At 37.0% G+C, this 24,886-nt stretch overlaps 5 protein-coding genes across 8 annotated transcripts; 2 read left to right on the top strand and 3 right to left on the bottom strand.

The window, feature by feature from the left end:
- The first annotated feature begins 3,168 nt into the window (after positions 1 to 3,168).
- On the top strand, positions 3,169 to 9,562 carry LOC112167161 (subtilisin-like protease SBT5.6). Its single transcript, XM_024304132.2, has 9 exons — positions 3,169 to 3,422; positions 3,520 to 3,712; positions 3,791 to 3,985; positions 4,425 to 4,536; positions 6,806 to 7,367; positions 7,675 to 7,775; positions 7,878 to 8,235; positions 8,342 to 8,555; positions 8,832 to 9,562. The coding sequence occupies exons 1-9, from the start codon at positions 3,351 to 3,353 to the stop codon at positions 9,365 to 9,367; spliced, it is 2,343 nt and encodes a 780-aa protein (XP_024159900.1). The 5' UTR covers positions 3,169 to 3,350; the 3' UTR covers positions 9,368 to 9,562.
- A 749-nt stretch (positions 9,563 to 10,311) lies between these two features.
- On the bottom strand, positions 10,312 to 13,861 carry LOC112165848 (pentatricopeptide repeat-containing protein At4g18975, chloroplastic). 4 transcript variants are annotated; one of them, XM_024302543.2, is made up of 9 exons: positions 13,704 to 13,861; positions 13,043 to 13,181; positions 12,876 to 12,947; positions 12,648 to 12,769; positions 12,366 to 12,462; positions 12,052 to 12,195; positions 11,362 to 11,574; positions 10,984 to 11,216; positions 10,312 to 10,631 (listed from the first exon to the last, which is right to left on the bottom strand). In XM_024302543.2, the coding sequence occupies exons 1-8, from the start codon at positions 13,835 to 13,837 to the stop codon at positions 10,989 to 10,991; spliced, it is 1,149 nt and encodes a 382-aa protein (XP_024158311.1). In that variant the 5' UTR covers positions 13,838 to 13,861; the 3' UTR covers positions 10,312 to 10,631; positions 10,984 to 10,988. The 4 variants fall into 4 exon arrangements, with proteins under 4 accessions (XP_024158311.1, XP_024158310.1, XP_024158309.1 ...); XM_024302542.2 differs by having other exon boundaries at positions 10,312 to 10,678; XM_024302541.2 differs by lacking the exon at positions 10,312 to 10,631 and having other exon boundaries at positions 10,714 to 11,216.
- A 1,096-nt stretch (positions 13,862 to 14,957) lies between these two features.
- Positions 14,958 to 19,023, top strand: LOC112168493 (SH3 domain-containing protein 3). The gene is made up of 10 exons (XM_024305614.2): positions 14,958 to 15,187; positions 15,366 to 15,488; positions 15,996 to 16,065; positions 16,232 to 16,377; positions 16,834 to 16,935; positions 17,007 to 17,204; positions 17,297 to 17,359; positions 17,448 to 17,537; positions 18,047 to 18,121; positions 18,610 to 19,023. The coding sequence occupies exons 1-10, from the start codon at positions 15,128 to 15,130 to the stop codon at positions 18,727 to 18,729; spliced, it is 1,047 nt and encodes a 348-aa protein (XP_024161382.1). The 5' UTR covers positions 14,958 to 15,127; the 3' UTR covers positions 18,730 to 19,023.
- Positions 19,024 to 19,301: 278 nt separating this feature from the next.
- LOC112202513 (dnaJ protein ERDJ2-like) lies at positions 19,302 to 20,210 on the bottom strand. Its single transcript, XM_024343516.2, has 2 exons — positions 19,594 to 20,210; positions 19,302 to 19,468 (listed from the first exon to the last, which is right to left on the bottom strand). Exons 1-2 carry the CDS (start codon positions 20,185 to 20,187, stop codon positions 19,451 to 19,453), a joined length of 612 nt encoding a protein of 203 aa, XP_024199284.1. The 5' UTR covers positions 20,188 to 20,210; the 3' UTR covers positions 19,302 to 19,450.
- Positions 20,211 to 21,303: 1,093 nt separating this feature from the next.
- LOC112203059 lies at positions 21,304 to 21,843 on the bottom strand. Its single transcript, XM_024344082.1, has one exon. The coding sequence runs from the start codon at positions 21,841 to 21,843 to the stop codon at positions 21,304 to 21,306; it is 540 nt and encodes a 179-aa protein (XP_024199850.1).
- Positions 21,844 to 24,886: the final 3,043 nt, after the last annotated feature.

Below are 24,886 nucleotides of genomic sequence, written 5' to 3' on the forward strand. Positions count from 1 at the left end.
ATTGAAAAAAAATTTCATTAATGAAAGATGTAAATCCATTGAAAAATCAATGGTCCAAACTGACAAAAAAACAAAAAAGGATGAGAGAGATTTATAGGTTACAAAAGTCCACCTCTTGCATCCATTGTTGTTACCCTAATTAAATCAGTATTAATTAATGTTAATAAGGCTTAAGGTTAAATTTTCAAAGTCAATCACAACGGTTAAATTTTCAAAGTCAATCACAACAATTGTCCTTCTTTAATTAAAGTCCAAAAATAAACAATTTAATAGATAGAGGACATGACGGTAATTGACAAATACATAAATCAAAAAGATAAAACCAAAGGTGAGAGTGTAGTTTTTTTTTTTTTTTTTGAGAGGAAGACGACCAAAATTCATTGATAATGTATGAACTAGTGAGTACATATGGGAGTAACAAATGTTACTCGGAGCTGGAGGAATAGAACCCTCCCAAACAAAATGAAAATTAGAAGCTAGTGCAGCTTTAGCTAAGGTGTGAGCTGCAGTATTGGCATCTCTACCAATATAGGATAACGAAGAATAGGGGAAGATAGATATTAGCAATCTGATATCTTCCATCAACCTCCCTAGTTCAGAAACATCCGCAGAGCCCCCTGAACTCCTTGCACCACCATCAAACAGTCCGACTCCAAGCTAACCTGAGAAAGCTGGAGATCCTCCACCAATAGGCACGCTGTACTAATGGCCAAAGCTTCCATTACAGTCGACGCTGAATGCACAAAATTAGTCTGGCACCCACAAGCACCTGAGGTGGGAGTAGTTATTCAAACTTCTTTTTTTCTTTTTTTTTTGAAATAAAGGTTCATTGCATTAGATGATCAGCCAAAAAGCCAAAGTCTACATATACTTAAAGGAAGAAAAAAAAAACTCCTATCTAAGTACTGCAAACTCATTAGAAGTTAGTTTGAGCCCGCTTTTAAAGCAAATCCGTTAACAAAGAACAACTCTGTATGTGTCTTCTGAGAAAAATCATCTTCTAGCCCTCCATCTGCCAATCACACAATTGTGGTATGAAAAGAAATTAAACAACTTCTCAACAAACAAATAGGAGTCAATTCCTCATCTATAAGCTGCTTTCTCCAGTCCAACTCAAAATAATTACCAATTCCGAACCATGATCTGAATTACAACTGACACTATAAGGCCCAATATAGCCCAAGGGGGTCAAAAGACTCAAAACTCTCTGGCCAGCCAGCGTCAAACTTCTCTCTTAATTGCAAGTTTGAGGTTGCAATTTTTTTTCTTTCTCTTTGTAATTGCAGTTTAACAAAGATATAAAAGAAAACGAAGAAAAAATTGTTTTAATAGTCTAAAATACCAAAAAAAAAGAAAGAAAGATTAATTGACACATGTAAGCGCATGTTAAGAGAGACTAGTGCAAACTAACTGAATTTATAAAAGAAGAAGAAATCTAGACAAACCATAATTCCTTTTTCTTTTATTTTTAGGGGAAATGATAATTTACCCAAGAGAAAATGTTTCAAACAGTACCCGAACTATGACTCATTCTTAATTTCAGTACCCGACTATACAAAACTATCTTGGGTTGAGCTTCAAACTTGGGGTACCAAAGTGATAGTTTTGCATAGTCAGGTACTGAAATTAGGAGTCGGCCTTAGTTCGGGTACTGTTTGAAATATTTTCTCTTTACCCAATTTTAGCTTTTTTTATAATTTAAACAGGATCAAAGGGTTTCACTCCTGTCCCCATGGTGACTCGAACCCAATTTTAGCTTAAAAATTGCCCACTTACCCAAACACTCTAAGAGATTGCCCACTTACCCAAAAATTGCCCCCTCCTTCTTTGTCACTTAGAGAGAGAAGTGATAGGAGACCTTGCCGGACTCCGGTGACCAGTGGCCGACCGCTGACTCCAGTGACTGGACTCTGGCGACCGATGACCGGAATTTCGAATCCGACTACCGGACCGGTGACCGGATTCCGGCGTCAAATTTTATTACCCCCCAATAATACTCAGTAATCATATTATTGCCTCCCAATAATCGTATTATTGTCCCCTAATAAACATATTATTGCTCCCCAATAACAAGTTTATTGGGGATCAATAATTAGTGAAAAATGAAGATGTTTTGAATTTTGAAAGCTTTCGGAGGTTTATCCAAATAAATAATTTTATTATTGCCCCAATAAACATTTTATTGCCCCTCAGTAATCTAATTATTGCCAACCAAATCATAATAAAAAAAGCAATCACTACTGGAAAATTTTCCTTCCATTCTCAGAGTTCACAGTTTACGACAAAAAATAAAATTTGACCACCGAGGAAATGTTGTGGGTAGCAAAAAAAAAAAAACTAGAAATTGATTTGGGCACCCAGTATAGCTTTGGGCACCCAATCACCATCTTCGGCGGCACCGTGGCTTTGTCTCAGGCTTCCAAAGGCTATATGTCGGTTGACCCGAATTCGGGTCTGGACGACGAGTCGATGATCATATAAGTCATCGATCATTTTGTTAACTTGACTTTCTTGGAGGCTGAAGAAGCTCCAGCGCCGGCTCCGATCGCTGCAATTTCGGGTCAGCCACATCGGCCGTTTGGGTCAGTTGCGGATCTGCTAAGGAACGGCAAAACCTCCATGGATGGACGTCGCCGTCCAGTCCCCAACACCGTCCAATCCCCAACGACTAGCTCTTGACGAACCGCTGTCCAATCCTCGTCCGGCGAAGACTGCAGTGAACTTGGCATCTTCGAGTCGATGGAGGTGGTGGTCACTTGCTCAGTTGACGTGACAGGGGGGAGAGAGAGAGAGATCCGGCGAAGACTGCAGTGAACTCGGCGTCTTCGAGTCGACGGAGGTGGTGGTCACTTTCTCAGTTGACGTGACAGGGGGGAGAGAGAGAGAGTCTAATAGGAGGTGAGAGAGAGAAGTTTGTAATTTATTAATTAGACTGGGGGTAAAAATGTCACTTGTGTTTAAATTGGGTAAATGAGAGTAAAAAACTCTTAGTGGATTAAGTGGGCAATTTTTAAACTAAAATTGGGTAAGTGGTCATGGCCCATTAATTTTAATCTTATTGGTCCACCTCTAGAGTCCACTATATGGTAAACTCCGTGATTCAATGAAAGTAAGAAAGAAACGTATCTATAAATATACATACCATCTATGTATATGTTCTCATATATGTCAATTACCAGTCATACTCATACCATATCAAGGTCCCTATTCTAAGAATCTTGAGGGACCGTTCTGAATCTGATATTCAGAGATAGGAATTTGGTTTAGATTATTCTCTAAACTTATATAAACACCCCCATTTAAGATCGAATTTATGCAGTAGTACTATAATCCTATATCGAAACACACCAATGAAGCCAGTTTTCTTCATCATCATATCTCTCCTTCTCCTTCCTCTCTTGGCCTCATGCTCAAAGCAAAAGGTTAATATATACTTATCTTCTGGCTATGGAAATTTGTGTTTGGTTCGTTTTCTATAACCTCTAATTATCTGGGTGTGTGTATGGTTATCCTACATAGGTGTACATAGTGTATTTTGGAGAGCACGGTGGAGAGAAAGCATTGCATGAAATAGAGAACAGCCACCACTCCTATTTGCTTTCTGTGAAAGAAACTGAGGAAGATGCCAGAGCTTCACTGCTTTACAGTTACAAGCACAGCATCAATGGCTTTGCAGCAGTTCTCACTGAGGATGAAGCTTCCAAGTTATCTGGTAACGTAATCAATGGCTTCATCTTCTTCTTCTCTGTGTTTTTCTAATAGTTACAGAATGGTGGTTTTTTGTAAACAGAACTGGAAGAAGTTGTATCAGTGTGGCCGAGCCACCCAAGAAAGTACACTATGCACACAACAAGGTCATGGGAGTTTGTGGGGATATCGGAAGAAGAGGAAGAGGGGAATTACTGGACGAACAACCAGATGGGAGGGGACTTCTTATCCAAAGCCAGGTCTGGCAAGAACATCATTGTTGGAGTCCTTGATAGTGGTAATAATCAAAAGACTAATCAAAAGCATATACTTTCATCTCATCGATCACTTCACTCCAAATTAGTACTGTTTCACATGGGATGCCATTCCAATCATTTTTGTATTTTATGTATAGGTGATGTTTTCTTATTAGTTAGGCATCCTGTCGTCTAACTAACAGTGTGGATGATTTGCTTTTTGTGTTTTGGTCGAATTTTAATTGAGGTATATGTATTATAGCTTTTGTTTCTTAACGCAAAAAATGTGATTTGACGAAATTCACCATTATAATTAAAATTCAAACATAACATACTAGAATGAAAATAACGTACGATATAACAACGTAACACACACTCGTGTAACTTTGTACATATGTTTGTGTTGCTGAAAAAAAAAAGGCGAGTATCATTGCATGCATGTGATCTGATATGTGGCTGGTGTTATACATCTGATTTCAGGTGTATGGCCAGAATCAAAGAGCTTCAGTGATGTAGGAATCGGGTCCATTCCAAAATCATGGAAAGGAATCTGCCAATCTGGAGTTGGCTTTAATTCGTCCCACTGCAATAGGTAACCTTAGCTCTTTACAGTTCTTTATCTTCCTTATCTATTTATTTCTTTTTACATCAAAGAAAAAATCTCACTCATCTTTTCAATTCTTGGTCTCCTTCCTCACTCTGTTAGTTATATAAATGTGTAGCCATTTTGCTGTTTGGGTAGTTGTGCTTAGGAAAACATGTGAAGTGATTCAAGTATGGTTCTCTAACACAGAGTACTGGAAGATTATGCAGTTTCATATTAACTTCAACTGTATATTATAACTTTATTGCTAAGGACCATGGTATCTCTTCTATTTTGCTAGATCTTCTCTTGGGCAAATACTTGATCTCCTGCCAGTTTCTGACTTTAGGGTTTCTAGTGTTAAACAATGTTTGCCTTGGATAGGGCTAGCTAGCTAGACCCCACAACTAGAGGACATGTCACATGAGATAGGCTAACAACAAAGACAGCAGGAACCAATGGTAATGTCAAGATCAGAACACCAATAGTATAATTACCTCTCCAACGTAGCATTATTGCATCTCATACAAGTGTATAACTTCCTCTTAATGCCCCAATTGTAGTGTATGATGACCAAAACTGCTTTCTAGAAGTGCCATAGATTTATAGATAATAAGCAGCTGCTGCTTCAAATTCTCATGACCTTCACAAAATTGAGAAGTAAAAAAAATTAATATTTCAAAGTACGGCATATTTTGAAAATTTCAACAAGTAAAAGTAAGATTGAGCGATAAGACTCATATTCTAAAGTATTTAGGGTCTTGATCTAAACCCTAGTACTATGGAAAGTCTCTTCAAAACTGCTTATTAGTTCATAACGCTTTCCTCTTTGTTTTCTAGTTACCAGACACTCGGGTCTACCTGAATATATCATAATCTACTTTGCAAAAAATTACCTCAATCTCGACTCATCCCTTTTAACATTTTCTAAATCTAGGTCTCATTGCATGTGAGATTGGGGCATTGGGTTATACAACTTATCGAAAGTAGAACTGTCAGTCTTGGGAACGTAAATGAACTCAGGAAGACCTAGAGAAGTTTATATATCAACTATCAACATTCATTAGATATATAATTTATATAGATAAGAAAAAAATAGGGTTTGATTGATTAGCATCCTTGTTCATATTGTACAAAATTGACCGAACCAGGAAAAATTAGATTATCGTACAAGACTGATCGACTTGCATAATTGCCCTCCACAATTTGTTCTCTTATGGATGGCTGTTATGGTTGTTTGTGATTATCGTGTCGACTGAAACGTAAAGTATTGGTGACCCTGCATCGATGATATCCCAAGCTGAAGCTTGTCTATTTCAATCAAACAAACCCAGTAAGATGATCCATCGTTCCATCTATTCGTTTCTTGGCTTCTTCTGATTTCTCATCTTGTGAATTTCTATGGTCTTTTCTGGTGCCCTCTGTGCCCCAGAAATAATGCAACTTTCTTAATCTTCTTCTTCCTATTATTCTATCCATGGACCCCAAAGTGGAATCTTTAGACGTATCTCTGATGCATACTCCTCAATTATTTCTCTTTTTCAGAGAGCCCCAATTGGGCGGCTCATTTGTGTGTTGAGCTTCATATGTGGCCTACAATAATTGGCGTAACACTGACAAGGAGTGAAACCCATTAGTGTTATTGCCCAACTGGTGTCCTAGGGTAATCTCGTTTATTAGAACTTAATTGCAACGTCAATATTACCTAGTTACTTACCTGCCTGAGGGAAAAACCAATGGCAACCTGACTGCTACATGATAACATGATACGTTAGGCAAACTCAATTATTACTGCTATCTTGTAGTGGGAACTATTTAGTACCTCCATTAGTACTTCAGAAAAAAACTCATTAGGTCATTTAGTACCAAGGAGAATCTTTTTAGTTCCTAAGAACAAATTCATTATTACCCAAGGATAAATTCATAACAAAGGGAAAATGAGTTCCTAATCTACAAGACTACAACTCATTACTTAGAACCTGATATAAGAATTATCCATGTCATTGAGTAAATCATAAAATATCATGTTGGTTAGTTGGAACTTGGACACTGTCTTGTAGCGGTGCACTCAATAATGATGTGCATGGACCAACTCAGTCAATTGACTTGAATTTCTGGAAAATCATCTAAAATTTACTGCTCCTAAATAGACATTTTTGTAATGATTTGTTCACGGGAATGACATTTTTTGTATGTCTTTCCATGTAATGAAGGTGCCATTTGTGGGAATTTTGCTATATTGTTTTTTGCCTTGATGATGGTTTCTTTGAATTTGTAGGAAGCTGATAGGGGCTCGGTACTACCTCAAAGGGTTTGAGCAATACTACGGTCCTCTTAATGCCTCAGAGGATTCTCGATCGCCACGTGACATGGATGGCCATGGAACCCACACGACCTCCACTGTGGCAGGCCGAATCGTTCCCAATGCCTCAGCCATTGGCGGGTTCGCTCTTGGCTCTGCCTCCGGGGGTGCCCCATTGGCACGCGTTGCTGTGTACAAAGTGTGCTGGGCTATACCGGGCGCATCCAAGGCTGAAGGGAACACATGCTTTGAGGAGGACATGTTTGCAGCCATGGATGATGCCATAGCGGACGGTGTGGATGTGCTGAGCATATCAATTGGCACAACTCGACCTATGAATTTCACCGAGGACGGTATTGCTCTCGGAGCATTGCATGCCGCCAAGAAGAACATTGTGGTGGCATGTAGTGCTGGCAACTCAGGCCCTGCCCCATCTACATTATCAAACCCAGCTCCATGGATCATCACGGTTGGTGCCAGCAGCTTGGACCGAACTTTTGTGTCACCCGTTGTGCTTGGAAATGGCTTGAGCATTGAGGTACATTACTTTGAAGTACTATAATTTTGCGCTAGGCTAAAAATCTTCAATATTTTTTCTTTTTTTAGCTCCCTGTGGTGGTGGGAATAATTTCCACATTGGTGATTTTTACTTTCTTGTCAATGTTACAAACTGTATGATTATGTGACGATGGATGATAACTAAGATTTCATTTTAATGATCTTAACAATTATTCGGATTCACTGTGATAAAAACAAATCAATAGGTGAAAGCATAATTGGGTGACAAAACAAAAAGGGTAGTTGTAAACTTGTTAGTTAATTTTGTTTGATTGAATCATTTTCAGGGAGAAACAGTTACCCCAAGCAAGCTGGAAGAGAATAAGATGTACCCTTTAGTATATGCAGGGGATGTTGTTAACCCTGGTGTAGCCCAAAATCTGACAGGGTAAGATATATTCAGTTTGGGATATAGTCTCGAAAGATCACCGGTACTTAATCACTGGTTTTATCCATAACTAATGACTTGTAAACTCAATGTCGCATGCAGACAATGCCTCGCAGGCTCTCTTTCACCTGACAAAGTTAAGGGAAAGATAGTGTTCTGCCGGAGAGGTGCTGGGATGAGAGTTTCAAAAGGCATGGAAGTGAAAAGGGCGGGTGGTGTTGGTTTTATCTTAGGAAACAGCAAAGCAAATGGCGTTGAAATCTCGTGTGACGCTCATGTTCTTCCTGCCACTGCAATGACATACAGTAATGCCAATAGAATCATGGAATACATCAACTCTACCAAAAATCCAAGGGCAACTATTATACCAGCAAGGACAGTGTTGAATACAAAGCCAGCTCCATACATGACTGCTTTCACTAGTAGAGGCCCAAGTACCATTGATCCTAACATTCTCAAGGTACATGCTTTCACTCATTTTATTCAACGAGTTTTACTTATATGAAGATCTAGGTATGTACTAAATGGCATTGAAACTTTGCCTCTTTTGTTTCATCTCTTTGCAGCCTGATATCACAGCTCCTGGACTAAATATATTGGCAGCATGGACTGAGGCTGATCCCCCTACCAAGTTGTCAATGGATCACCGAGTAGCTCAGTATAACATTGAGTCTGGAACTTCAATGTCTTGCCCTCACATTGCTGCAGCGGCAGCACTTCTTAAAGCCATCCACCCTACTTGGAGCAGTGCTGCCATCAAATCTGCTCTAATGACCACAGGTAAATAATATTCAAAGGGTTGCATTTTGTATTGTTACAAAACCAGTTTCAAGTAGTGTCAAATACAATGACGGACTCTGTATCCTGTATAAGCTTATTCCAATACATTACATTACCAATCTTCTATCTCGTACGAGATGTTTAGCATGTCGTGTTGTCAAATTTTCATACTAGTTCCGCAGATTCAAACAAGATTCCATCTAATCATGTGTCCATTTTTTGCAAGAGAATATATGTTTCACTTATCATACATCCTAATTTTTGTTTTCCTTGCAGCGGGGATAAGAAACAACCTAGATAAGCTATTGAACGATGAATCGGGCAATGCTGCAACTCCCTTTGCATATGGTGCTGGCCACTTCCGACCCACCAAGGCAGCAGACCCTGGCCTTGTGTACGATGCTTCATACAAAGACTATCTTCTCTACTTCTGCAGTACCGGAGTCAAGAATTTCGATCCAAATTTCAAGTGTCCAAGATCACCACCAACAGCAATCAACCTGAACTATCCTTCCATTGCAATCCCCAAACTGAATGGCACCATCAAGATTAAGAGGACAGTCACAAATGTTGGTGACCCCAAAAGCGTTTACTTCTTTACCTCCAAACCGCCTCTTGGAATCTCAGTTAAGGCCTCTCCGAGTATATTGTTCTTTGATCACGTTGGCCAGAGGAAAAGCTTCACCGTTACTGTCAAAGCAAGGACAGAGATGCTTAACGAGAATCAGTTGAAAGATGAGTATGCATTTGGGTGGTACACATGGACTGATGGACCTCATATTGTAAGGAGTCCAATTGCAGTCTCTCTTTAGCGTAGAATTAAAATGAGTACCCTCTTACAATACCTCGTTGGGATTTGGTTTAGTGAAATTTATAGGAGCATATGTAGAAATAGAGATATGGGACTCTTGGCCCTTAACTTGATCGAGGGGCTTTGTCAAAACTCAAAAAAGGTCTTGATCCTATTTTACCTATTTAGTATCAAAATAATAAAAGAATTTTTTTTTACCGTTGCATCAGTTTGACCATCAAATTTTTTATATGATATTTCAGTATAAAACAATTACTGTTTGAAATGTTTCTCATATTTGATTTCGAGATTGTGATCGAGACTATCTATTCCTTATAAATAGAATGTCTGAAATGTTACAAAATGTTTGACAGACTAAATTTAGAGGATAATAATATAATGGTTGAGCCTATTGCTATTCTCACATTAAATTTAAAGTGCATAATATATACAATGGTTTTTTTTTAGATGAATGAAGTTGGCCTTTATTGAAATAAAAAGATTACAATGATAAGATGCAAAAACGCATCAAAAAAGAAAACAAACACAAGGACATATGCAGAAAGAAAACAAACAATATGAAAGAAAAGATGCAGGAATGGATGAAAATGGTTATTGCATCTTTTCTTAATATATACAATGGTTAAAGATGTTATACACACCCGAGTTAAGTATCTAATTTAATGTTGTCGCAAGTACTTCCAGTACCAAATAAGCTTTTCTATTAGTTTTCTCCAATATCTAAACTGTTGCATGTTTTCTTTCATTGATGGCTTAATAACTTGAGCATCTCTTCATAAGATAAAATGTTTGTCATGTGGTTACCTCATACATATGAACATGAACAATATGTAACCGACCAAGTATGAAAGACTAATTCCACAGGCTCCCTATAAAAAACTTCTCATGCTATTTAGATTAAAGAGATTACATATATCCTATTAATATAGCCTTATACACACAAACTAATCAAATAGCTACTGGTGTATTCTCTATACAATTTTGAATGAGAAAACAACTTGTTGAATCACATAGGTTTGGTAGACGAATTAAAGCTAAAAGAGATGATCCATAGAAATTAAAAGCATATCATATTATACTTGAAATATTAATGGTTATAAGAAACACATGTACTTCTGTGCTATAGTCTACCGTTTACTTGGAGGCAAGTTTTGTTTTCACCTGCAACTCTGCAAGGCTAATGGCCCGATACAACATTCCCAAGCCATGACACTCCAGAATAGGACTATGAATTGAGAACTTGAAATCATAGATCCATCATCCATCTGATCACACAGTAGAGATTACACTTCCTCTCCATAAGTTTCTAAGCCTTACGGTCAAAGACCAGGCCAAAAAATAACAAAAAAGGTCAATTATCACTACTAATTAATCCACAAAATTAGGGTGTATTTGACAAAGGTGTAAACTTTAGAAACATTGTTATAAATATATTTACAGCATCCTTTTATCTAACAGTAGATTCCTACTCTTAGCATTTACGAGTGGATCTTATCCAGTGTCTGTACTTGTCTTCATCTATGGAATATAGAAAGGGAAATTTGTAATTTATCTTCAGAAATATAACTTGTTATCTCTGAACATATATGAGCAAGTTTTAACACATAGAACAGATACCATGATCAGATTGTGCTCCCATTTGAATTGGTTGGGATTTCATCTTCATCCCATGCATTAGTTCTCACTTTAACCCTTTCACCCTCGAAGTGAATGTACTTCCATTTACACCCATATCTTCTCAAAACAAGTTTGCTCTTGTCTTCTTGGCCTAGCTCCTGAAAAGCACGTGCCACTCTCCTGACAGTATCTTCATCTGGTCTTACACTCAACTCCTCCATATCTGCGAATACCTGATTTATCAGGAAGAGATTAAATCATAGCATCAAGACAATATTTCATATTCATATTTTAACATATGTCACCATCTGTTTCAACAGTGTAAATACAACCAAGAAAAGAAGAGCGAGTGCAAAAGTTCTTGCAGGATGGTATTACCTCTATTATCTTATTTATCATTTCGTGATGATCGTACAAAGAGATCATCCTAGAAAATAGCCGCTTTGAGATAGAGCGTGTATGTGTAAGCAGAATCATGTTCCACAGTGATTCAGCCTCATCTAGCCTATGATCCATATCAAATGCCAGTAGAAGGGTGTCATATGTTGCCATTGTTGTTCCTTGACCTTTGCTTAGCATCCACTTTGCCACCTGACCAGCACTAAGGATTAGCCACAAACAAGTTTCCTTGGGTCTTCACACAAGATAAACATTTAATCCATGTCCATAAGCCATTGACTTAAGCTTCTTCTAGTCAAACAAGCAAACCTATCAATACTTTTGTGTACCTGAAACTCTATTAGAAAATAAAAAAGAGATCCCAGCAACTAATCAGGAGGCTATTGAACTATAAGAATCCCTATATCTATATGTCAAGTCTCCTCTGTTGTTTCATGTCAAGTTGGACTTTGTTTTCGAATATTCATGCCTATAAGATTTAGGTCTCAAAATGAACTAGGCTAAGTTGTCAACCACATGCAATCGGAATCATATGCATTAGGTCTCCAATCAAACAGGCTAATTTTTATACCACATGCGATGATAACTTATAGATGTTTCAATGGTGAAATTTTCACTATCTTAAGTAATGTATTATAAACTACTTTAAACAATCTGCAAGTGTCATACTTGAATTACACGCATCCACTGTCTCCTCTTCCTTAGAATTCTCAAAGCCTTAGCTGCTGCAATCAGTGGGAACTCTGTCTCCCAAGCTGTCCATTTATCCAATGCTCCAAAAATAGCCTCTTTCTCATTGGGAAGATCGGAAACCTGCCATATCAACTTTAATGAGGCAAAGGATTGGAAACAGAATCATAACCTTTTCTCTTTGTTTTGGAACTTTAGAAAACCATACTATTACATCCCATACAAAGAAGTAATATGTTTGAGAAGGTTATAAAGCTTGAACATGAAAACTCAAGATATGGAAAAAGACTAACAATTCTAACAAGGTTGAGTGCCTTTTGTCCAGACCCAGCTGAGTCTTTTTTCTTCCATAAGTGGTGCTCATTCCTTCCCACCTTCTTGATTGTTTTCCTACACTTCATGCAAAAGACTCCTTTTTAAAAGCTTTATAACAACCTAAAGATCAATACCTACATAAATAACGCTCAGTAATAGCTAGCTACCAGTTGAGACCAAACAAAACATAGCTAAGCATTTCAGTGAAGAAACAGTGTTTTAAGCATTGAACTGGACATTGACTGAGAGAGAAAACCTACTTCTCAATTGCTTTTGAAGCAGTTATAGTTTGTCTACTTTGCTTCTGGGAGCACTTTACATCGAACGTGTTTAAACCCACAATGTAGTGTAGAGAATTCCTTGCGGAGAGAAATGATGAAGACTGCAAATGAAATTTTTTCAAATTTTAGAAAGCAAGTGGTAAATTTATGACAACTTTGTTCTTGCTTGCACCGACAATGAGGATAGGGGACAACAAAGCCTGTTACCTTCAGCAAGAGAGCAGTTCTGCAATTAAAGAAGCCAACCCCGCGCGACAAAGCTGCTTCAGTTGGCTTGATCTAATAAGCAATCCAAGAAGTCAGCTTAAATACACAGTATCGCACGGTGACCTCTGAGGCCAGTTTGACAAAGTGTGAATAACTCACTGACTCACCTGATTAATTCCTGACTGGCAACAAATGGAGCTTCCAGAACTCGCAAACATTATACTTGACAAAAACCAGGAATGTCTACGAGGATTGTATTGAAGAGTATGAGAAAATTTGAGACCTTTTGCAGGATCACAATGATAGCTGTATCAAACCATTAAAAAATGAGAAATTTTGGGTAACACAAGCATTTGAGTCATATTTCTTAAAGCATCCGCACCTGATATCAACTGTCAAGCATAAAAGTCTAAAACTTGGAAATTAAAGTTCATAAAGGCCCTGAAGAAATTAGTTGGCTCACAGAAAGAAACCCAGATGCAAAATCACTAGCACAAACAAGACGCAGATATTGAAGAAATCAAAACAAATCCATTTACTATTTCTGCATAAAGACACAAGCTTTACAAAATACAGAGTAGTTCAAAATATCAAATGCTTCCTGGGGCACTAAAGGGTTCAGCATACAATAACATTTCTTTGTCCAATACTTTACAACGAATAGTTCCTAATAGTTAAACAGATTATGCTCCAACTGGGTTTTCAAAATGAAGCTTAGAGAGCATCCATGACTCAGCAAACTTAAAGATGAAGCTGATCATTTGGTGCAGAAACATGGGTTCAGTTTAATTTTGATCAAAATAATTCATGGGATTGAAGAGTGCACACCTTAAGGTTTTGAAAAACCCAGCTTGGGTTTTAAGTGTTGAAAGCTGTGGAAGCCAGAAATTGCAGATAGCCAGTGCAGTTTTATGGCTGGGAACAAGAAAGTAAGACAGGGAGAATGGGCCTGGGCTTGACATCGGTGAACCCTTCGAGAGACACGAGTCCAGAGCGTATTTCTGAAACAAGAATTTTGATAATTTCTAACAAGTACCGAATATTTTTGATCCTTTTTTTTTTTGGTTCGAATATTTTTGATAGAACTTATTAGCTATTCAATGTATAAATACATGATGTACCTATGTAAATTTTTTTTTAATATACAATTTCTTCTTCTCAAAAAAGAATATTTTTTATTATAGACATAATAATTGTAGATACCATTTGTGACTATACTCTACTTTGTAGCTTAATATCCGAGTAAAGAATTTTTATAAATCTTCACAATATGTTTGTGACGGTGTGACCACTCTCAATGCTGAAATCATTTTGTTTGGCATATATAATATGTTGCGGATGGTTCAACTTGAAGACATGCTTGCCTGCTTGGTGCTTCGTATTATGTTATAGTTTTTAAATTATCTTCTTCTCTATATATATGTAATTGATTTTGGTATAGGGTGATATGTTTTCTTTGATTCTTAGTTTAATAAGATATTGGAGAATACTAAGAAATAGTTCAATTCTCCGAGAACTATTTAATAGCAGCAACGATAATTCATTTTGTAGTCATAGAGTTTGAGTTTTCATATGTCATCTTACAAGAGGGTATAAGATATCGTTGTATTGATTAAACGCCTTATTAGAAAAGTTAAATAAAAATGAATTTATAAATATGTAGAAGATGGTGTCTTAATTGTAAACATAATCGTTGCAATAATAAAGTTTACTAAAGTCATCGTCTTTGACATATTGGCAAAAACCTATGTGGAAGACAAGGACACTGTTTGTATATATTTTGTTTTAGGATGTTTTAATTATCCTTTTTCCTCCTTTATGGGTTCAAGATTTTTACATTATTATTATTATTATTATTATTATTATTATTATTATTATTATTATTATTATTATTATGTACTACATAAAATAAATGGTTACAGAAACTTTGTATTAAGATTTGAAAATACAATTTTCAGAAATAAAATTACTTTTAGCTTTTATGACCAAAAATGAAAAAAGGAAAAATAACTTATTCTAGGAAAATAATCAACACCGTTGATCGAAGTCCATTTACGGTCAAAAACCCAAGCCAATCATACACCTGTTAGCTCACAATCCTTCCCCACAAACAAGAGTAGCTCCTGAACCACACTGGTCGGGTTTCAGATCCACAAAGTTTCAAATTCCATAGGCTCCCTCACTTTTTCACCAATCCGTCGTCGTTTTGAACTCTGATCTGAATTCTCCGCCGGAACAGAGGTTGAAGAAATATGGACGCTTTAAGAAAACAAGCCAGTAAGCTCAGGGAGCAGGTCGCAAAGCAGCAACAGGTAAAATCTACGACCACCCATTTCTCCATTTTCCACATTCGTGGATTTTACAAGTGATTTCAGTGGCACCCAGTTCACAATTCGATTCAAAATCACTTCTTTTTTATTTCTTCATGTTCGGAAAATTGAAGTATGAGTAGCTCATTGGGTTAAGCCTTTGGATTGTTGAAATTTTCAGGCTGTGATAAAGCAGTTTGGTGGGACTGGTTATGAAAGCTCAGATGTAATGGTGATAGATGAGGTTGAGATGCAGAGGCATCAACAGCTTGAGAAACTGTATAGGTCTACTCGTGCAGGAAAGGTATACATGAACTTTGTTTTACATTGTTGATTTTTGATTTCAAACTATGGCTGAGAAATTTGTGGTACTCAATTTAGTGAATTGATCTCACATTTGAGTTTGAGTTCACCTTGGGAATTGGTGCTTCTGTCGATTTGGTTTTCGTTTATCTCAGTTGCTTTTGTCTCACTAGAACAAATGAGACTCTTAGATTCCATAAACTCCATGTAATATGGTGCTATGTTATGATGATATGAGATGGGGAATAAGAAAGATGTTAGAGGTAGAATTTAGCAATGGTGTCAATTACTGAAGCAAGAGGAAAGTAGTTCAATGTTTGCAAATTGAAAACACATATCGAGAATGACAATAAAACCTGCTAGGCATTACTATAGGTGACTATTTGATTTACTGTTTGGTTCACAAGTTTGGAATATCCTGTCATGCTAAACTAAAATGTTTGATTTCTCTTTGGTGCCAAACTTTATACTATCTGTTAAACTCATTCTTCATAATTCTTATTCTCAGGATTTTCAGAAAGAAATTGTAAAAGCAGCGGAAGCACTAACAGCCATAGGATATAAGCATATTGAAGCAGGTAGAAATTTATTAGTTTCAGTGACATTATGTGATATAATGGGAAGTGTATGGTGAAGTTAATAGCCTATGAAATTGGCTTATCTGAAGTAAGCTTGCAAATAGAAAAGATGCCAGGCCTTTGTACTTGCGCTTATTACTATTTGGAATCTTTTCGTGGTAGTCAGGGACCAAGTTGTCTGAGGATTGTAGCAGATATGGTGCTGAAAATGTCCATGATAAAATTTTAGCTAAAGGTGCATCTATATACGGTGATGCTCGTAAGCATGTGGAAAAGGAACAAGAAGACTTGAATAAGTTGTTATCTTCACAGGTATATATCTTACGCTAGTGAAATTACCATTGGATATTTAGTATCATAAGCCATTCCTCAGTTGAGAGTACAATCTGTAGTTCTGTACTCAGACATATCATTTTTCTATAGCTTTTTCTATGTCAAAGTTCTGTATATCTGGTGATTATTTATTCACTTTGGTTGAACTAAGAGCATCCAAAAGTGAACATGCAAGTTTCCCACCCAAAATTAAGGAATAAGTAATGAACGACTAAATCTGTAGCTATTTCGTGCTGTAAAGTTCACTTGCACATGATCTTCTAGGATGGTATTCATTTAGTTAGTTGATGCTATAACTATTATGCTTGAAAGACTCACAATTGAAGCTTATAAATATAGCTTTCACCTCTAGATGGTTTAAGTAGAATAATTTGTAAGCCCAGTTCATTATTGAAGAGTTCATTATTCTATTTTTTTTTTATTTTTTGTTTTTAGGTTTTAGATCCGTTAAGAGCAATGATACTTGGTGCTCCTTTGGAAGATGCTCGTCATCTTGCTCAACGTTATAGTCGAATGCGGCAGGAAGCAGAGACACAGGTAATGGCATTCCATCTTATATCACTTTATAGATATTTGTCTTGCGGTTACTCACCACAAGATGCAAACAGGCAGTTGAAGTTTCCAGAAGGCTAGCACGAGTTAAAGAAATCCCAAATCCAGAAAATGTTGGAAAGCTGCATGCAGCAGAAACAAAGATGAAAGAAATAAAAGCAAATATGGCAGTTCTGGGTATAGAAGCTTCAGCTGCCTTGGCTGCTGTGGAAGCACAGCAGCAAAGACTAACATTTCAGAGGCTTGTTGCATTGGTATGAATATGATTTTCAAGATATGAATTTCTATGTAAAAGATTAGGATGGTTATGCAATTTGATACACATATTAAGCTTAATTTTGTTAAGGTTGAAGGAGAAAAGAATTATCATCTGAGAGTGGCTGCCATTCTTGGTGAGGTTGAAGCTGAGGTTAGTTCCACTCTTGATTATCTTCAGAAGAAAAGTGTTTTCCAACTAAACAATATTAACTTATGCCAAGACCTGAATTTTGTGGCAGATGGTCTCAGAGAAACAGCGTAAAGAGTCTGCTCCTCCTGTGATTCCCCAGGATAGCTTCTCAGAGAAAACAATGTACTTCTTGGCCGAAGTATGCTACTGTTCACTAAACTTATAGCAGTCTTCTCTGGTAGCTTTATTGATAGGAAGAACAGTTATTAATCCATTAGACCTTTTACATGTCATTCAAGATTAGCAATATGCTGCACATTGCAGGGGTCATATGGTTATAGAGAAACTTAACAATAAAAGGAGGAAAGCATTAACAGATGAATTGACTACATTAAAAATGGAACTGTTTTTTCTCGATCAATGTAAAGGATTTATGACAGGAAGCTTCATAAGTAATATTTTCACCCATGTATTAACATAAATTATGTAAATGCCTTGCCAGAAAATTATAAAGGGACAGCTAAATCGGTTGAAAGAGAGATTCTGCTGCAGACATTAACTCATTTGAAGTCATTCTTGTAGGCCCTTAAATATACAATTTCTTGCATGTTGTAGCCATTCTTGAACTGGCTTCTTGACATACCATATGTTTAAACTACCTCCAAGACTATCAGCTCTATATAAATCCTTGTATTTCAATTCTTTCAGGCAACTCATTCTTTCACTGCTGCATCGGAGAAGGAACTGAGCTTGTCAGTGGGTGACTACGTTGTTGTGCGAAAGGTATCTCCTCTAGATCACTGTTCAATTGTTGACTAACAAAACATTACGTCAATAAACATTTGGGGATTTTGGTCATGCTAGCACTGATAAGGTGCGGAAAAGGATTTTTTTTTTTTTCCACCATATTCAGAGATTTATTTGAGCAGTTCAGCAAATTTATAGAGATTGGAAATGTGATTTTATAATATTTGCATCTGAACGTTGTCAGATGAGTACCACTAATTAGCAGTCTAGCACTACTGAAGCTCCTCTGCGATAGAGGCTTCTCTTGATGCTTCTTTTTAACCACACGAGTTAACATGACAAACTTGTGCCTTATCTGGCAAGTAGTATTGTAAAATATAATATGTTCAACCATAAAGTTATAGGCCATGCTTTATTCAGATGCTCTGCTACAAAAGAGAGTAAATTAGCTAAGTTTTAAATTTTCATTTTACCTTGCCTAATCTTCAACTTTTTTACTGTTGTGAAAAAAATTGTCAACCCAGGTGAGCCCATCAGGATGGTCAGAAGGAGAGTGCAAAGGCAAAGGAGGGTGGTTTCCATCGGCATACGTGGAGAAGCGTCAACGGATTCCGTCCACTGATCTTTCTTCTGAAGTTTACTAAGCCCTAAACAAGTCCTCACCTGATAGTTTGTTTTGTTTTCACCATATCTGTTTCTATCTACAAGTATGACAAAATTTGCTGGCCATGGTGTTCTTCCTGTAGTGTTTGTCCTCCATCACATTCTGTAGTTGGGATATGTATGTTCATATTGCCACATTATATAGTTGGGGATATTTTTGTTTGTCCATATTGTTTCTTGCAGATGTTCAGGACAGAATTTGAGGCATTGTTAATGCTATACAAACGAGTATTTTTATTGACACAAGAAAGAAGTTTATCCCCTCCTGTTATGTTCTTCCTATGTTCTGTGTAGTGCTACTAGGATGCATAAGAAAATCATGGCTTATCTTCTCTACTTTGATAAAGGGGGACGATTATCCGCCCCCCACACCACCCCCCATAACAAGTCTATTCCATCTTGTAACACGAGTCTGCTCCACATATAATAACCGAATAAAACGAAGTTTATGTACAATACATGACCAAATTATTCCATTTTTTCAAACACAAAAAGATTTTTTTTTCCTTTTTTTATTTCAGTATTGTAGTTCTACTGCTTGGGCATGGTAAGTTCAAGAATATAAGCTGATCAGAAAAAATGTATTGAATACTGAAATTGAAAGATATTAGTCAATCCACTGCTAAAAAAGTTTTATGTACTGTCGAATTCAGGAGCTCAGAGAATAGATAACAAGGGTTCAAAGCCATCTTCTATCTGTTATTAAACCATCACCCAATCCTGCAACAAAACCAAAAACAAAAATTAAAACTTGAGCAGTACGTGCATCAAAAAGCAAAGAGAATTTGATCGAAATAAAAAACACATATATGGTGGAATCCTAACAACATAAAATGACACTCTACCTCAATATCTTCATGATCCTCTACTAGTGATTCATGATTATCTTCGTGATCTTCTACTTGTGGTTCTTGATTGGTGGTAGCCTGAGGAGGAGGTGGTCTGCGTTTAAAATATTGACCTAGTCGAATCATCCCCGACCAGAGATCCGATCTTTCACGTTTGGGTAATTTAAAGAACCCTTCTATATAAGAACCTAATCTATTCGACGTACTGCTTCTGGATCTCGATTCCGGAAAAACCATGGGGGCTAAAACAAAGATTAACAAACCAACCACAAACAAGTAACCCTGGTCAAGATCCTCATTCTTACTTGGTGGTGGTTCAGAGGTTGGTGTTGGTTCCGAAGGCTTGTCCTCAAGTCTCAGAGAAGAGTCGAACTGTTTCCGGGCATTTGGATCATTGAGTATCTCATAAGATGCGTTGAGCCTTTGGAACTCGGCATTCGCATTGGGATCGTTTGGTCTCTTGTCTGGATGCAACTCCAAAGCCTTTGCTCTGTACGCCTTTGTGATCTCTTTGTCCTCAAGCTTGGCCCCTTCCTCACCAGACGGTAAACCAAGAACCTGATAGTGATCTACGACCACTTTCTTCTCCATATTGAGGTAGCAGGTGTAACTTAATTGATAAATATAAATGTGTTAAAGAACGCTACCCTAGCTAGGACAGGCTTCTCATTCTAGTGTAGTTTAGGAGGACTATGAGTCTATGACTTGGTGCCGTGATGTATAAGAAATTATAAATCCTATAGTTCATCTAATTTCCAACCGATAATGGGAAGATCCGAATCGTTGCATCACTTTGCCTGGCTTCCTGGGTTGTCTTCTTGTTTTTCAAGACAGTTGGGTTAATAGTAACTAGCAAATGGCACACATGCGATGCGCGTGCAAACTCGCTTTAGGCATTTCAGTATATGTAAGCCCACAAAATCTATATTTTAAGCACCCATATGAGCTCCATTTTGTTTTTTCAATCCTAAGTCGCTCGCTTGTAATTTCAAATATTTAAAAGTAAATATTTGAATTCTAATACGGAATACAACTTACAATTTAATTTAATCCAAGTGACAACTTGTAACATATAAATTTCCAATACACTAATATAAAATCAATAAATATCGTACCTGTTATCAATTTAAGAAAAAAAATTGTCAAAAAAGGAAAAAGAAAAACAGCAACTACACAAATTTCACTTTACTGTTTTAGCCCAATCGTACCAAAATGATCTCATATGACTATATGAGTAGCTCACAAAATTAAAGTGGGCTTGCAATAAAAAATGGGGAGATAAAAGTAGATTAGAATCCTAACTAAATTTGAATCCAAATCATGGAAGACTTTGTTGAGCATGATGCATGGAATTGATAAATTGTAATAGTGTTACCCCTTGTTCCATAATCTCATTTTGAAGCTGTGGCATCAAATTGAACTGTCTTATTATAGGATCCTGTCAGAGATTCAAATGAAAATTATTTATTATATTGTTCTAAAAGTTGTATGCATGAAGTAATAAATAAGTTGTAAGTATAAACCTGTATATATGTAAAAGGTAAAGAAACCTTTTTTTTGTTTTAAAGAGGATCAAAGAGTTTCACTCCTGCCCCCATGGTGACTCGAACCCATGACTTCGTACATAGGTAGTGGGTGCTCTAACCACTGAGCTAACACCACTTCGTCAAAAGGTAAAGAAAGCTTATTCTTACGATGGTCATCATCTCATTGCCTCTGGCATGACGTTAGAACATCTTTGAATACAACATTCCTTGTGTGAGCTCCAGGTTCTTCTTTAATGGCACTATTCTTGATTAGGACCTTGATTGTTTGTATGGATACTCCCCTTGATAAAGCTACATAAAGCTGGCCATGGCTGAAGACGTGATTAGGGAGGTACGCACCAACATTTGGAATTGTTTGGCCTTGAGCTTTGTTTATTGTTAGTGCAAAGCTAAATCTAATAGGAAACTGCCGATGTATGAGAGAGAACGGAAGCTTCACATTTTTTGAAGGCTTTATAGGAATTTGTCGTAGGAAAACTCTTGTACCCTTAAAATGGCCGGTGAGAATCTCTGCATCAATAAAATTCGGAAAGAACCCGCGATATATTAACCTTGTCCTGTTGCATAGCCCACTTTTTGGATCAATAATTCTAAGCAGCAATATGGGTGCACCCAATTTCAAAGCTAACTTATGAGAGGGCAAACCACCTGGAGCTATAGAATTTAGGAATTCTTGTTGATATAAGTTGTGAGGGTCCATAACGGGCAATATGTTAATTCAGAGCACTAAAATCTGAAAAGGTCAACATAGATTTGTTTAATGAGGAGCTCATGGCTTCACACAATTTTGTCGTTAAAATGCAATTCCATACATGAAGAGGTCAATTATAATATAAGTAAAATGCTTGAATTGAAATTGTGTTTAGTTTTTAACTTCTTTTTTATTAGTATTATATATTTGACTCTATTATGGTGAAATTCTGATTATAGTTGTGTTTGTAATATAATGCTTCAGCTTTATGATGGGTGAACCATCGTTACAAGAGATGAATGAGAATGCTGTTATAGATGAACCAAAACTTCAGCTTGGTCAAGAATTTGAATCAATAGAGGAGGCCTATTACTTTTACAATGAGATATATGCAAAGACTGTTGGTTTTAGTGTGAGAATGGGTTCAATTAAGAGAAGTAAGGTGACTGGAGAGATTACTTGGAAACAATTTTTATGTTCAAAGGAAGGAAAAACATATGATACTTATGAGAACTCAAGACAACAACATTCATCGACCATGGAAGAAAAGAGGTGCGGAATAAAGCGTATGGGTTGTAAGGCAAGGTTGAACATCATCTTTAACAAGGCAAGCAAAAAATGGTGTGTAAGTGACTTCGAGGAGGCTCATACACATGAACTTACAACCCCAAAAAAGTACATTTATTACCATCACACCGCAAGCTTACAAAGGCAAAGAAGTGTTTTATGGAAAAGCTAAGTAGTGTTAATGTTTTAACAAGTCAGCAATTCAAAATAATGGAGACTGTGGCAGGTGGTATACAGAATGTTGGATGTATTCCCAGAGATTTGAGAAACTTTGAAAGAGATTCGAGGGAAGAAGTGAAGGGACATGATGCAACTATGCTACTTGAGTTCTTAGAGTCAGCAAAGGAAAAGAAGTCGTCTTTTTATTTTGAAGTTGACCGAGATGAAGAAAATAGGATGAATCGTTGCTTTTGGGCTGATCCTACCTCAAAAAAAGCATATTATTTTTTTAACGATGTTGTTGTGTTTGATACCACGTACAACACAAACAAATATCACATGATCTTTTCTCTAATCACAGGAGTCAACCATCATGGCCAGACAATTGTATTTGGTTATGGACTTTTAAGTGATAAGAAAACTGAGTCTTTTAATTGGTTACTGAAACAATGGTTGAAAGCTATGCCTAGTGGTCCACCGAAAGTTATAATTACTGATCAAGATCCAGCAATTGCAAAAGCCATTGCTCAGGTTCTTCCACTTACACTCCACCGTTTGTCTTTGGCATATCATGTTTAAATTTTGAGATAAGCTTGGTCCTGTGATTGCTCAAAGTTATTATGGACTCTTCAAAGCCAGTGTATATAACTCCGGGACTAAAGAAGCATTTGAAGCTAGTTGGAAGAATGTTGTGCAACAAAGTAATCAAGAAAATCATGCATGGTTGAACACAATGTATGAACTACGAAGTAAATGGGTCCCTGCATTTTGCAATCACATCTTTCATGCAGGTATGCAAAGTAGTCAAAGAGTTGAGAGTAACCATTCATTCTTCAAATCATTTGTTTCGGTGAACAATTCTTTATTAGATTTTGCTACAAGGATTAAAAGGGGACTTAGACAACAAAGGTATGAAGAACTGATTCGTGATCATGTTGATAGTAATGAAATTCCAAAGACAGGGACTTACTATCCCATAGAAAAGCAAATGCGTGAGGTGTACACAAAAGAAATATTTTTGAGGTTCCAAGATGAGGTTGTCAAGAGTACTGCTTACTTGAAATGTGAAACTTTGAAGGAAGATGAAAATGAATGGGTGTATAATGTTTTAAGGGTTGTAGATGATGAACAAAGCTGGAACTTGCGACAAATAGTTCATGACAAAGTATCTGGTTTTGCCAAGTGTAGTTGTGGAGGCTTTGAGGTTGAAGGAATTGCATGTAGGCATATCATTTTTTTTTTTGAAGTATGAATATGGTACATTTGCCAAGTGAATACATCTTGGATAGGTGGACAAAAAATGCAAAAGTTGGAAGAGTTTGGGATGATGATGGTATCGAAGTGAAAGATGTGGGTGATAAGTCATTGATGATGATATATATATTCAATTATCTCAACTTTCACAAGCTGTAATTGATGAGGCGTCTCTTTCACCAGAAACAACAAAATATTTCAAAGACGGACTCCATTCGCTTCTCCTTGGTATTAAAGAACTTCTCTCAAGTCTAGGTGTTGAGGAACTTCCATCCACAAAAAAAAAAAAGAATACCTCAGGAAATACTCATTGAAGAACTATCTCAATCAAAGGCTAAAGGAAGTGGGAAGAAGTTGAAGTCATCCAAAGAAATTGCAACGAATAAGCAGAGAAACTGTGGAAAATGTGGCAAAACTAGGCACAACATAAAAACATGTGACAAGCACAATGCTAATGGGTAATAACTTTATTTACTACTAACACTTGCTTTTATTTCTTGATGTGATCTATTTCATGCTTATTAATGTATCATTGATATTGTATATGAGCAGGTCAAACATACAAATCAACCCCACTGAGCAATCAAATGAAGCACCACTTAGCATGTAAAGGATGAAGTTGTTCTTCTATTTTGTTTCAGCATAATCGCAAGCTTTTTGATATGTAATGGATTGTAATATGCATCAATTGGGTTGTCAGTCAATGAATGTTTTTTCATTCATCCACTGCCTAGAACTTGTGTATATTCTTTTGCATTATGATTATCAATGTTTTAAAAAGCGCGCGTCAGGCACGCCTTAGAGCGTGAAAAGCGTGAGGCGTGAAGAAAATTGCCTCTGTTTTCCAGATGAGGCGCAGAGGTGGCAAAGGCGGAGATGGAGGCGTTGAAGGCGGTGAAAGCGCGCCTTAAGGCGTCCTGAGCGTACGCCTGGGAAATTTTTTTTTTTTTTTTTAAACACACCAAAACGACGTCGTTTTGGTGTTTTGAGAGGGTTTTTCATTTAGTTCGTGTATTATACCCGAGCGAAGCCCCAAATCCCTTAACAGCCTCCTCCCCGAGACCCCGACTCT

Source organism: Rosa chinensis, chromosome 5 (genome assembly GCF_002994745.2).
Source record: "Rosa chinensis cultivar Old Blush chromosome 5, RchiOBHm-V2, whole genome shotgun sequence".
In the NCBI taxonomy this organism is placed as follows: domain Eukaryota; kingdom Viridiplantae; phylum Streptophyta; class Magnoliopsida; order Rosales; family Rosaceae; genus Rosa; species Rosa chinensis.

Bases quoted from the DNA above. Each gene is read 5' to 3' on its own strand.
- LOC112167161 (XM_024304132.2), top strand. From the start codon at position 3,351: ATGAAGCCAGTTTTCTTCATCATCATATCTCTCCTTCTCCTTCCTCTC. The intron at 3,713-3,790 runs GTAACGTAATCA...TTTTGTAAACAG, and splicing joins TGAAGCTTCCAAGTTATCTG to AACTGGAAGAAGTTGTATCA. The intron at 7,368-7,674 runs GTACATTACTTT...AATCATTTTCAG, and splicing joins GAAATGGCTTGAGCATTGAG to GGAGAAACAGTTACCCCAAG.
- LOC112165848 (XM_024302543.2), bottom strand. From the start codon at position 13,837: ATGTCAAGCCCAGGCCCATTCTCCCTGTCTTACTTTCTTGTTCCCAGC. The intron at 13,182-13,703 runs GTGTGCACTCTT...GGTTTGATACAG, and splicing joins GGGTTTTTCAAAACCTTAAG to CTATCATTGTGATCCTGCAA. The intron at 12,196-12,365 runs GTTAGTCTTTTT...TTGATATGGCAG, and splicing joins CACTCAACCTTGTTAGAATT to GTTTCCGATCTTCCCAATGA.
- LOC112168493 (XM_024305614.2), top strand. From the start codon at position 15,128: ATGGACGCTTTAAGAAAACAAGCCAGTAAGCTCAGGGAGCAGGTCGCA. The intron at 16,936-17,006 runs GTAATGGCATTC...AGATGCAAACAG, and splicing joins GGCAGGAAGCAGAGACACAG to GCAGTTGAAGTTTCCAGAAG. The intron at 17,205-17,296 runs GTATGAATATGA...AATTTTGTTAAG, and splicing joins TTCAGAGGCTTGTTGCATTG to GTTGAAGGAGAAAAGAATTA.
- LOC112202513 (XM_024343516.2), bottom strand. From the start codon at position 20,187: ATGGAGAAGAAAGTGGTCGTAGATCACTATCAGGTTCTTGGTTTACCG.
- LOC112203059 (XM_024344082.1), bottom strand. From the start codon at position 21,843: ATGGACCCTCACAACTTATATCAACAAGAATTCCTAAATTCTATAGCT.